Here is an 11,288-nt window from a genome sequence, read left to right as displayed (position 1 = left end):
GTGGGCTTTTTTGGGGGGGAGGGGGTAGCTTTCAGTCAATGTTGACTGCCAGCAACTGCCTGGAGAAGACCCTTCAATTTTCTTGGCTTAATTTTAGAAATGGCTTTGCCTTTGCCTAGGGCTGAGAAGGAATGGCTGGCTTAAGGTCCTGCAGCTGGCTTTGCGCCCAAAGTGGAACTAGAACTCACAGTCTCCCAGTTTCTAGCATGATGTCTTAATCACTACGCTAAACTTGTTCTCTAGAAGTTGGCATTGGCTGCCTATATAAAAAAGAAAAGAAAAGAAAAGTGAGAAATCCCCAAATAAAAGCCCTTCTTATTATTTCAGACCTTTTGTGACTTTGGTTGGCCTTAAAAATGTTACTCAGCTCAGTTATGACAGAATGGGTGTAGCTTAAGAGGCTCCTGGAAGGAGATGAAAGATGGTGAACATCAAACACAATCAGATCACTGGATTAAAGGACAATCCATCAGAAACTGCGCCAGTAGAAGAATGTCAGCATTAAGTTTGCTGCTATAATAATAATAATAATAATAATAATAATAATAATAATAATAATAATAATAATAATAATAATAATAATAATAATAAGTTGGAAGGGACCTTGGAGGTCATCTAGTCCAACCCCCTGCTCAGGCAGGAAACCCTATACCATTTCAAGCAAATGGCTGTCCAGTCTCTTCTTAAAAACCTCCAGTGTTGGAGCATTCACCACTTCTGGAGGCAGGTTGTTCCACTGGTTAGTTGTTCTAACTGTCAGGAAGTTTCTCCTTAGTTCTAGGTTGCTTCTCTCCTTGACTAGTTTCCATCCATTGCTTCTTGTCCTGCTTTCAGGTGCTTTGGAGAATACCTTGGCTCCCTCTTCTTTGTGGCAGCCCCTGAGATATTGGAACACTGCTATCATGTCACCCCTCACCCTTCTCTTCGTTAAACTACACATACCCAATTCCAGCAACCGTTCCCTATATGTTTTAGCCTCCGGTCCCCCAATCATCTTTGTTGCTCTTCTCTGTACTCTTTCTAGAGTCTCGACATCTTTTTTACATCGTGGTCACCAAAACTGGATGCAGTATTCCAGGTGTGGCCTTTGACACTAGACCCGTTCTGTTCTGATAAAGAAGCCACTAAATCTTGCTGTCCTAATTGATTTATTGTGGGACAAGTTAGGGAAAGTGTCTGCTGGATTTCCCTGGCTTTGTTTCTCATGCCCTGAGCATCACCTGGAAGTGGGAAAAACCACAACAGCTCCTTAGATTCCAGGAATTTCTTGCGCCTGGCCATTCTTCTTGAATGAGTTATGAACCTTTCTTTAAATACAGTGCCCATGTTATTTATTTATTTTTATTTTATTTTAATTCCATTTATATCCCGCCCTTCTCCGAAGACTCAGGGCGGCTTTACAAACTTAGCAGTAGCCTTCATTCTATGTATATGCCTGCTTATTAGGGCTTTCACACACCCCAAGCGGCATTATTACAAAGTCAGCTTATTGCCCCCAACAATCTGGGTCCTCATTTTATCACAAAACGAGAGATGGGGCCTGATCAGTGAAAGGTATAGTAAAGTTTAGTGATTTGCACCTTATCCTATTGATGTGGCCTAAAATCATGCTTCCATTTTTTTTCAGCCATGTGATCTTACTGACACATATTCAACTTTAGCTCCAACACCAACACCATTTTTATTGGCTAACTCCCCAATTTAAAAATATGTAGTAGCACTATTTAAATATAAATTGAATTCGTTCTTTTTCTTCCAGATCCCTATTAATAGCAAAAAAAAAGAAAATTGCTTAGCAATCAAAGGAACCTGTTTGTTTTTTTTTAAAAAAAAAGAAAACAAAAGAAAAGATGCAACAAAATAATTGCATTTTGGCAGCTTGCTTGAAACTCTTCTATCAAGAATCTTTGCATCTTCCTTTCCATCCGAATTCGGAGGTGGGAAGGAGCTATACTGCAGCCCAGCCCACCCCTGCCCCCCTAAATTGCTGCTTTCCACAGGTATTGGGGTGGCAACACTCAGTACTTCTGATAGTTAATTATGGGAAACTTTGGGCGTCGTATTGCCTCTATATCTGAAAAAGAGTAGGACGTTTCTCGCAGGAGGCCATCCGCTGGAATCCATTCGACTTTATGGGCTGTTGGTTTCAATCGGGTTGTTGGAAGCAAGGTTAGAAAGCAAGATGCAGAACTTGGAGCCGCTTCGGAGCCCCCCCCCCACTTATGGAGAAGGGGTGTGTGTGTTTGTGTGTGTGTGTGTGGTCCTTTAGACTTCCCTGAGCGAGTCTTCCTTTAAGGCAGAAGCTCTTCCTTTCTGAGCTACAGAAAGAGAGATCGGCGGTAGATCCGCTTGTTTTAACCGGAGCCTGAGGAGGAGAGGTTCAAGGTGCGCAAAAGCGAATGAAAAGACGTCTGAGCTCCGTCTGAGCGCTGATGCCATGAGCGCATTTGTTTGGACTTAAGGATCGGGGAGCAGGACTTCACAAATACCGTAGCCTGTCATCACGCATCCGATTTCCAGAGAAGGGGCAAACCTTAAGAAGCTTCCTGACTTCTTACGGCTAATCTTCCTGGAGAGGAAATAGAACGGAACAGAACGGAAGAAAAGGAAATTAACCCAAGAAAAACCAGGACTCATTAAGAGAATGAGCGTGGAAGTTACTGTCGTTGTTTTAGCTCCCAAGTTGGGGGAATGAAGAACGTGGTTAACTCCTGTTGATATATTTTCGGTGTGGTAGATTTTTTATCCTTTTTTCTACCTCTGCCTCTCTAATAGGACTCGGAGGATTCTAGGTATCTCAGGTATTTCCATAAAGTGCTAGAAAAGTAAAAAAAAAAATCCTTTCTGATGCTTCAGAAAGCCACAAAAAGTCTAAAGCAAGGATGGGCAACTGTGGCCCCTTTATGACCTGTGGAATTCCTGAGCCAGCCATGCTGGGAATTCTGGGAGTTGAAGTCCACAGGTCTTGAAGGGGCCATAGTTACCCAACCCTGCTCTATTCACCCAGCACAGGTTCCGGGTTCTGGGTTCTGGACTTAGACACCACATTGAAGTATAAACCAACAAATGGACTTGCGCAACCAAGTTGTAAAAACAGTCAAGCAAACCAACCAACAGAAACTACATTTAATATTAATGTTACCATCTGGTGTGAATGCAGCTTCTAGGCCAGGGGGTCTTCAAACTTGGTAACTTTAAGACTGGCTGGCTGAGGAATTCTGGGAGTTGAAGTCCACAAGTCTTAAAGTTGCCAAGTTTGAAGACTCCTGTTCTAGGTTTTTAACTGATACAGCTAAGAGTTCTGTATGAGCAGAATGGGCAATAATGGACCAAACCTGACCTGTGGTCTAAAATTTGGAGTTACCCAATAAAGCTGCAAACTTTTGGACTGCCACTAGATGACAGCAAAGCCAGTGGCAGTTATATCTCTCTGCTGCCTCTTTGTGGTCATCCAGATCTTTCTGTTCCTTATCAAGTAATCCTAGACATAATTCAGCTTTGGGTATTCATGTGCATCCAGTTGGATAGTCTGCCTTCGATGAGCATTCATTTAATGATTTAATGTTCAAGATGACAATGCCCTTCAAAAAAAGTGACATGATCCACCTTTGAAGTTAGAATCAATGCACCAGCCCCAGAGTCATGTGATCTCACTTCAGATACCTGACAACTGGCTTGCATTTACAGCAGTGGCAGCATCTTGCTGTCATGTCATCACATTTCCCAGAAGGTTTCTGTCAAGCAAAACTAATTGGGGAAGCTGGATTTGTTAAAAACCCTGCGATTCATTTAATGGCAGAGGTAGAAATCACGGTAAAATTGGATCTAGACACATGATGACCTGCTTTCTGATCACTTTGCAACTGAAATTCCACTCCCAGTAGTAGTGGTCTTAAGTCAAAGACTACCTGTAATGGTTAACGCACCCGGCAAGAAAATGGGAAACTGTGAGTTCTAGTCCTGCCTTAGGTACAAAGCCAACTGGGTGATCTTGGACCATTCTCTTTCTCTCAGTCTAGGAAGAAGGCAAGAACAAGCCACCTCCAGAAATCTTGCCAAGAAAACTACATGTACTCACGAGGAGTCAAGTCTAACTCAAAGGCACTTACACACACACAAACTATCCTAGGAGGAATATGGGTGCACACTGAAGATTCAGGCCCATGTTCCTCTCTAGAGCAATCCAAGGAAACAGCCAGTCAAGTGTTCTGAGGTCCTTTTGCTGAACATTCACATCATATCTTACAGAGAGGCCACAGCAACCTTCAGCTCCTTCTCCCCACTGCATGGCCTGGCATGAGGATATCACTAAGAGGCGAAGCCGGGATAGTGTTTTATTTTGGATGCTGTTGTCTACTCTCCTGACTTAAGTCTCCCAAACGGGTCTCTGAATCCAGGCTGCAGAGTTCACTCAAGCTGGAAGAAGGAGCCAAATCATTTTAGTGCAAACTTCAGCCTTCCAAAGGTACTTCTGACGGAAGGAAAGAAAAGACATGAAGAAGAGCTTGGCTCAAGGGACCGCAACTAAATAGTTGCTCCACTCTGATCTCAGGAAGACTGCCATTAACAAGCAATAAGTATAGCTTGTGTTTTGTCATGGGGGGGGGGGGGACAGAGACAATAAGTGACCCGAAACCCACCCTCCCCCCAATGTTACATCTTTTCCACATTCTTCCAAAGGAATTTGCTTTTTCTGGGGCCAGCAAACAGAGTGCAAGGAGGGGAGGGTCACTTTTCATGATGGGTTCTTTCTGTGACCTCTCTTCAAGCAAACTGAAAACCATGGAAGCATCACTCAGACGTAAATCCCACTAGGCTGTGGCCTCAGAAGCCTCAGGTAGTTCGGAGCCAGCAAGCATGAAATGGAAAATGTGCTTTGGAGTGCATCGCACTTTATTTTTTTAGTGTTACCGCTGCAAACCCTTCTTAAAATTAATTCTGTATAAACCATTAAAAAAAAGAGTCAGACTGTGTAGAGGTTTGCATAGAAGAAGGTGCCAGGTCAGGTGATTTAAGGAGCATCATTTGCTGTCTTCTATAGAGTGGCAGGTCTTATGATTCTGGCTAACATACATGTTAGATGAAGAAGAGTGTGGGGGGGGGGAAGCGGAGAGGAGTATGGATTCTGTGGTGGACAACTGCAGTACATTACAGTATATGGGCCATATTTATCTTTCTTTTTTTTAATTCACGGCAAAGCAGCAAGCCAAAGTTAAGCATCCAGATATAACCTGGATATTTCTCTTATACAGTGTTAGTTTATGGTAGCAAGAAATCAGAATGGTTCTGGTAGCAGGGATAACCAGTTTTATCCAAACGCACAAGCTTTTCACGAGGTGCATAAAGATGGCACGATCTGCCTTTTAACAACATTAGTTAGGGATAATATTTTCCTCCTTATTTTTCACTCATATGCAACATATATTGGATTTGGTCAGCAAGGAAGAACATGTTTCTGTGCTGGTCTAAGGTAGTATTGTCCTAATTGTCTACTCAGAAGTAAATACCAATAAGGTCAGCTCTTGAGTGATGCTGCACAACGGATCCAAGCCAAGTCAAGGAAGCAATTACTACATCGCACAGTTTTGAAGGGGGAAGAGTTACCATTCCCAATAAAATCAATTAGAATTATATCCATGGGCAGTTAAATTGAGAATAATATTATTTAACATTGAGTGGGGGAAAAAATCTTCCTGATTCTGGTAGGAAAGTCAAAGTCAAAGTCTTCCAATTGAAATTAGTGGGAGTCATCCAAGGGGATAAAGCCAAAGCATTTGGCTTTCAGTGTATATATACATTTCTATTATTATTATTTTTTTGTAAAAAAACTTTATTTTTGCGCCAATGTCTTTACATAAATAAATAAATAAATATCTCCTGATTTTTCCAGAAAAACAATACAGCCGTAACCATAATATATTTCAAGAAGGATCATAAAATTGACAACAACAACAACAAAAAAAAGAAGCAAAACAGAAAGTTTAACACAAGTTAAATCTCTTGCTCTCTGCCCCAGCTTCCTAGTGAAATGCCTTCCAGCTTCTAAAGAAAACCTGTTAGGAATCAGGATCTAGATTTTATACCCAGAAACAACCCGAAGGGAAGGGGGGGGAGGAGGGGAAGAGGAAGAGGAAGATGCGAGGCTGGGAGAGAACCACGCCCTGGGATTCCCCCAGACACCAGACAGAGGTAAACCAAGTTGACCTTGACTCTTCCCCGCTCTTCAAAGAAAGAGGGTGGTCGGCGCTGTGTCAGCCTCCGCTGGCTAATTACGGTATTGTTAATCTCAAGGAAGAAAAGCTGCCTCGGAAAGGGAACCTACGGGGCTCCCCTTTAACCAACAGCTCTGGAACAGAGCACGCTGGTGGCGAGCAGGGGCCGCGGGGCTATTTACACCGGCTCTATGGGCTCGTCCTTGTCCATTCCATCTGCGGGAGACCGGAGGGGCCCAAGGAAGCTCGTCGCCCGGACGGCGTCGTCGTCGTCGTCGTCGTCGTCACACCTTAGGGGGTGACGGCGAGTTCTCTCTCGTCCTTGCCCGAGGAAGACGGAGACATGGGCGAGTCCTCCTCGTCTTCGGAGCCCTTGGCCGCAGCTGAGAGGGAGGCGCACTTACAGCCGGGGGCGGCCGGTCCCCCAGCGCGATGGGAGCCGCCCTTGCCTTCTTTCTTGTGCTTGACCCGCCGGTTCTGGAACCAGATCTTCACCTGCTTCTCGGAGAGGTTGAGGTAGGTGGCGATCTCGATGCGTCTCAGACGCGACAGGTACATGTTGGAGGCGAACTCCCGCTCCAGCTCCAGCAGCTGCGTGCTGGTAAAGGCGGTGCGCATCCGCTTGCTGCTCGGCAGCTGGCCCGACGTGCTGTCTGCGGGGAGGCAAAGCGGAAAGTCAAGACCTGCAGGGCCGAGCCAATTTGGCCCGCGGGGAAGCCAACCCTAACCCCAAAAGGCCCCCGAGCGAGTAGGGAAGCTTAGCTCGGGTGTGTTTTTACATCGCCACAGCCACGCTCTTGTAGACAGACCATGCTAGGAATCGTTGTTGCGGGTTAGCCGAGAATGCCATAAGCCCCTAGATACAACTAAGCGCCCTTGAGATGCAGTTTGGACTGAGCTTGGAGCTACGGGAGCGACTATCCGTCTAACCTGCAGGATGAGCGTGACAAAGGTTCCTACAGAGGATCCCAGTCGGGCACTTCCCCCCCCCCCCGCAAAGAGTTCCCCACTACTTGGTAGCTCTAAGTCATTACTCGGAAATGCCTCTACGAGTTGCCGGGGTGAGGGTTAGGAAGGAGGGTCAGGGTCGGTTGACTTCTTTTAACCTGTGAAGGTTCCTTGTAAATGCCGTTGGAATGACAGACCAAAGCACTGCGCTCCTTAGAGGTTGTGCAAAAAAAACAACAACCTGTTTTTCGGGACAGCAGGCTGGATTGTGCGAAGCCTAGAATCTCCCACTCTGAAAGCGGCAGAACAGCTAATCCTCAGCTAACCGTCAAGCGCTGGGCGCCGTTCTCTGCGCAGGCCCCCATCAATTTCCCGAATTCTCAACCATCCCTGCTGACAATTCAACTCTCTCTTCCGCAGTCCGGACTTCGTTTCTAGAACTGCGCTGCCGCTTAGCTATGCAACCCAGTCCATCCCTTTAATCCTATTGACTGCGAAAGTACGGACTTTGGTCGGGGCGTCAAATGACCCCAGTCTTCAGCTGTATTTTCTCCTAGGCTGGGAAGGAACAGCAAAAGCTCCCTCAAGTATAACTCGCCTCCTAGGGAATTCGTGGACGCGTCCATGGTTTGGGGAAACAGTACAGGAGTGATTGGCCACTGCCTTTTCCGGGATGCTTTCAAACTTTTTATTCTAACCTACAGCCCCGGAATTCCTGGTGACCGAATACCAACCAATCTCGCTCCACTTCCGAACCCAGAGTATGCCAGCTCAGCCTCCCATCTGCTGAGACAACTTTCTTTAACGTCTCTGCTTTGCAGACTTTGGGCAGGAGGGAGCAGTTTTGTCCCGCTGCCTCGCTCCTCGCCCTCCTATTTAAAACAACTTCAATCTCCTTACACCTATTCTGAAAATCGCTTTTATTCGGAAGCCTATGGCGGGAAGCCACTGTACCCTGCTGCCAAACAAGCGCCTATTGCATTTAGACAAGCGAAAACGACCTTCCCAGGGTCCGAAGAGCGAGAATCGGTCTCGCCGCTCCCTGCTGAAAAGCTTCGGGTGACCTACGGCGAGATGATCAGTCGTTCCCCCAGCCCGCCCCGGGCCCCAAACTACTTACCCACGGAGATGCAGTGGAAGTGTCGGGGGTCGGGCAGCGGGTAGGCGCTCTGGTAGAGGGCGGGTGCGTGGCCCCCGCTGGAGGCGGACGAACCTCCGGGAGACTGCCTGGCAGCCAGGGGCGAAGGGCAATACTGGGAGCCGAAGGGAGGAAAGGAAGCCTTGAGGAGGGGCAGGGCGGGCGGAGGCGGCGGCGGCGGCGGCGGGTGCAGCTGAGAAGCGGCGGCCACGCAGAGGGGGCACACGCAGAGCAGGCCGGCTTTGCGCGCAGCCGACGTGGCCACGGGAGCCGCGGGACAGGCGCCTCCGGAAAGGCCGTGCAGTGGATGCGAGGGGTGGACGGCATACGGAAAGAGCGGCGGGGGCGGCGGGCTGCCGGGAGAGACGCCTCCTTTCTTGTCGCTGCCGCCGGCTTCGCGCAGCACCAGCGAGTCCACCAGAAAAGATCGCGGCATGGCTCGGCCCCGTCCAGCCTCGCCCTCGCCTTCCGCTGGGTTTGCGAGCGCAGCGCCTCTTGCCCGCGCAGTTGTTCGCCGGGCGCTGACCAGCGCCAGTGGTGCTGAAAGAGCCGCGCGGCCCGGTTTAAATAGCGTCTTTGGGGGCCATGTGATGAAAGCTGCGCCGGCCCCCGTCAATAGGCTTTTTGTGCCGCGCCTTGGCACCGCCGCTGCACGCTCCCTCATTATGCCCCTTGTTCGCCCAAAGCGCTTCACAATGTCCCTCATTCTTGTCAACCCCACCCACGTTTCTGGGCAGCCTTCCCTAGTTCCCCCCACCCCACCCCACCCCTCCCCACCCGCCTCCTCCCTCGTCCCACCGCTAATCCATTGGCTCCTTCGTTCTCCAGCCCCTGTTGCGCTTCGGACGGGTCGTACAGTTTCCTACTATGCGCTGTGGTGGAGGTGCGGGATTTCAAAAAAGCCTCAAATCTTGGGAAGCGGTGTGGACTTTTGTGAAGATTGGACCGGTGCATCAGCACTGAGTTACACCTCGTAACGTTAAAAACATTCATAGGCTCTGGAAAGAAGAGCATTTTCATCTGATGCTGAGTTGAAAGCAGAAGTGAACAGGTCTGCAACTAAATCAACAGTCTTCATTCCCACCGATGCCACAGGCACTTGGCAAATCTATGGAATTTGCTTCTGTGAAAGCCTATGTCCTCAGAACATAACTATCATTGCTTGATTATAAAATCCATCTATTTCGAATGTTTTGTTGGCAATTGATTTTCAAGTAAGTGGATGTTAAATAGCAGATTTGGTTGAAAATTCCTTTATAAAAAGTTGGAAAGATCTAAAATTATTTATTTGTGGTTGAGCCCAGCTAATTTCCAATATCCATGCTTAAAATTACAGTGTTGTGGAAATTAAAAAAACTATTACCTTTATTTCCTATTAACCTCTTTTTTCAAGTTGCATTTGTATTGAAATGTACTTTGAACTAAACCTAGTAATGGACATTTACCTCCTTTGAAATAATTTATGTTTATTAGTCCACCTTGATTTTGTTTCACCAATTTAATAATCAACAAAATCTCCAACCTATATTTTACAGTAAAAAAAAAATGGGTGAGGGCAGCATGATAGATGCTTTTTGACAGATAGCATCACAATTTAAAAATCAGAGCAGAAAGTAAATTAGATATTTTATTATTGTAAAAATACCATTTATACTTGGAGAGCGGGTGGAATTCCAGCTGCCATAATTCTGTCCAAATGACAGAACGGGGTATAAATGTTGTTAAGATTTGATCACAGCCCAGGGTTCTGATTTTTAATTTTTTGATGTCACATTTAATGTGTAACATATTTAATGTAAATAAATGTATTTATATCACATTTAATATGTAGTGTTTTGTTTGGAATTATCTGGCAAATGTTCATTTTATTATTCTCTATTTACTCATGCTTATGCAAGTTTTTAAGTAGTAAAATAAATATCTACCAAAATAGCAAACAACATGTTAATTAATAGAGAAGTTCATGATTCCATAGAATCTGAAACAGAATGGAGAAGAGCAAAGTCCAAGAGAGTAAAAGACACAATTTTAGCAGCATTAGTTAACTGGGGATGAAGATTAATGGCTTAAAAATAAAATCTTATGCAATAACAGTGATCCTTTCATCACTATTAATACTTACATAAATATAGACCATCCTACCTAGGCTCACTATAGCTTTAAAAATGCAAAGCCAAAGTGCTGCTTTTCCCTGGAGGAACCACCATGCCAATTTTTAAAAGAGAGGAAGCCAATTTAGTGAGCTTTCTTTCCAAGGTGTCACATTTTGGGAAGACAAGGTTGCAGCATTACTTCAAAACCAAGAATCTGGAATGTTTTCCCACAAAACAATTTTACAAAAGGGATGAAATTCACAGCGATTTCAGCCACAGAGTTCTGCTCACCTTCTCCTCTGGTGAGAATCCTCCATTTCCTGGAAACAATCCCCTTGATTTATTGAAGGGATTGCAATGTTAGGATGCTTCCTAATGCAGTCCAGCCTCTACATACCCTCCTTTCCATCCATTTCCAGAATCAGGTCTCCAGAATGATTTAGCGTGCATAAAAGAAAATCGTCCAACTTCCCGATAACTCAAAACAATGAATGTCTTCCCCGCATATCAAGGATAAAAAGATGCTACTCCAGCAGACATATTCAAATGATGAGCAAAGGAAGAGAGACACTCCTCCCCCCCCCACCCCCACCCCATTCATTTTGATACCAGTTACTACAGATTGTGGAGATTCAAATGTAAGATCTCAGAGAAGAGGGGGTGAAGAACAGAATTTGTGGGGTGATCAATTTTATTTTTAAGAGACAAATGCAAATATTGTATCTCCAATGCATATCTTTAAAACTATGGAAATGAAAAGCATGACCAAGAGCTGGGATTCTCATACTATTATATGTACTATTTGGCAATGCTGATCTATTTAGCTGAATCAAGCAGTGAAGTTGAAGTACCTTGGCAGTAAGTAAGCTTTAGTCTGTCTCTCCTGTTGTCCAGATC

At 45.7% G+C, this 11,288-nt stretch overlaps 1 protein-coding gene across 1 annotated transcript; it reads right to left on the bottom strand.

Moving 5' to 3' along the window:
• Positions 1–6,503: 6,503 nt before the first annotated feature.
• GSX1 (GS homeobox 1) lies at positions 6,504–9,061 on the bottom strand (the record flags this gene model as incomplete). The annotated part of the gene is made up of 2 exons (XM_081328040.1): positions 8,281–9,061; positions 6,504–6,865 (listed from the first exon to the last, which is right to left on the bottom strand). The coding sequence occupies exons 1-2, from the start codon at positions 9,002–9,004 to the stop codon at positions 6,504–6,506; spliced, it is 1,086 nt and encodes a 361-aa protein (XP_081184166.1). The 5' UTR covers positions 9,005–9,061.
• Positions 9,062–11,288: the final 2,227 nt, after the last annotated feature.

This window comes from Vipera berus (assembly GCF_964194415.1).
Source record: "Vipera berus genome assembly, chromosome: 4".
Taxonomy (NCBI): Eukaryota; Metazoa; Chordata; class Lepidosauria; order Squamata; family Viperidae; genus Vipera; species Vipera berus.
The sequence above is the reverse complement of the archived record's forward strand: the minus strand, read 5'-3'. Positions and strand labels throughout refer to the sequence as shown.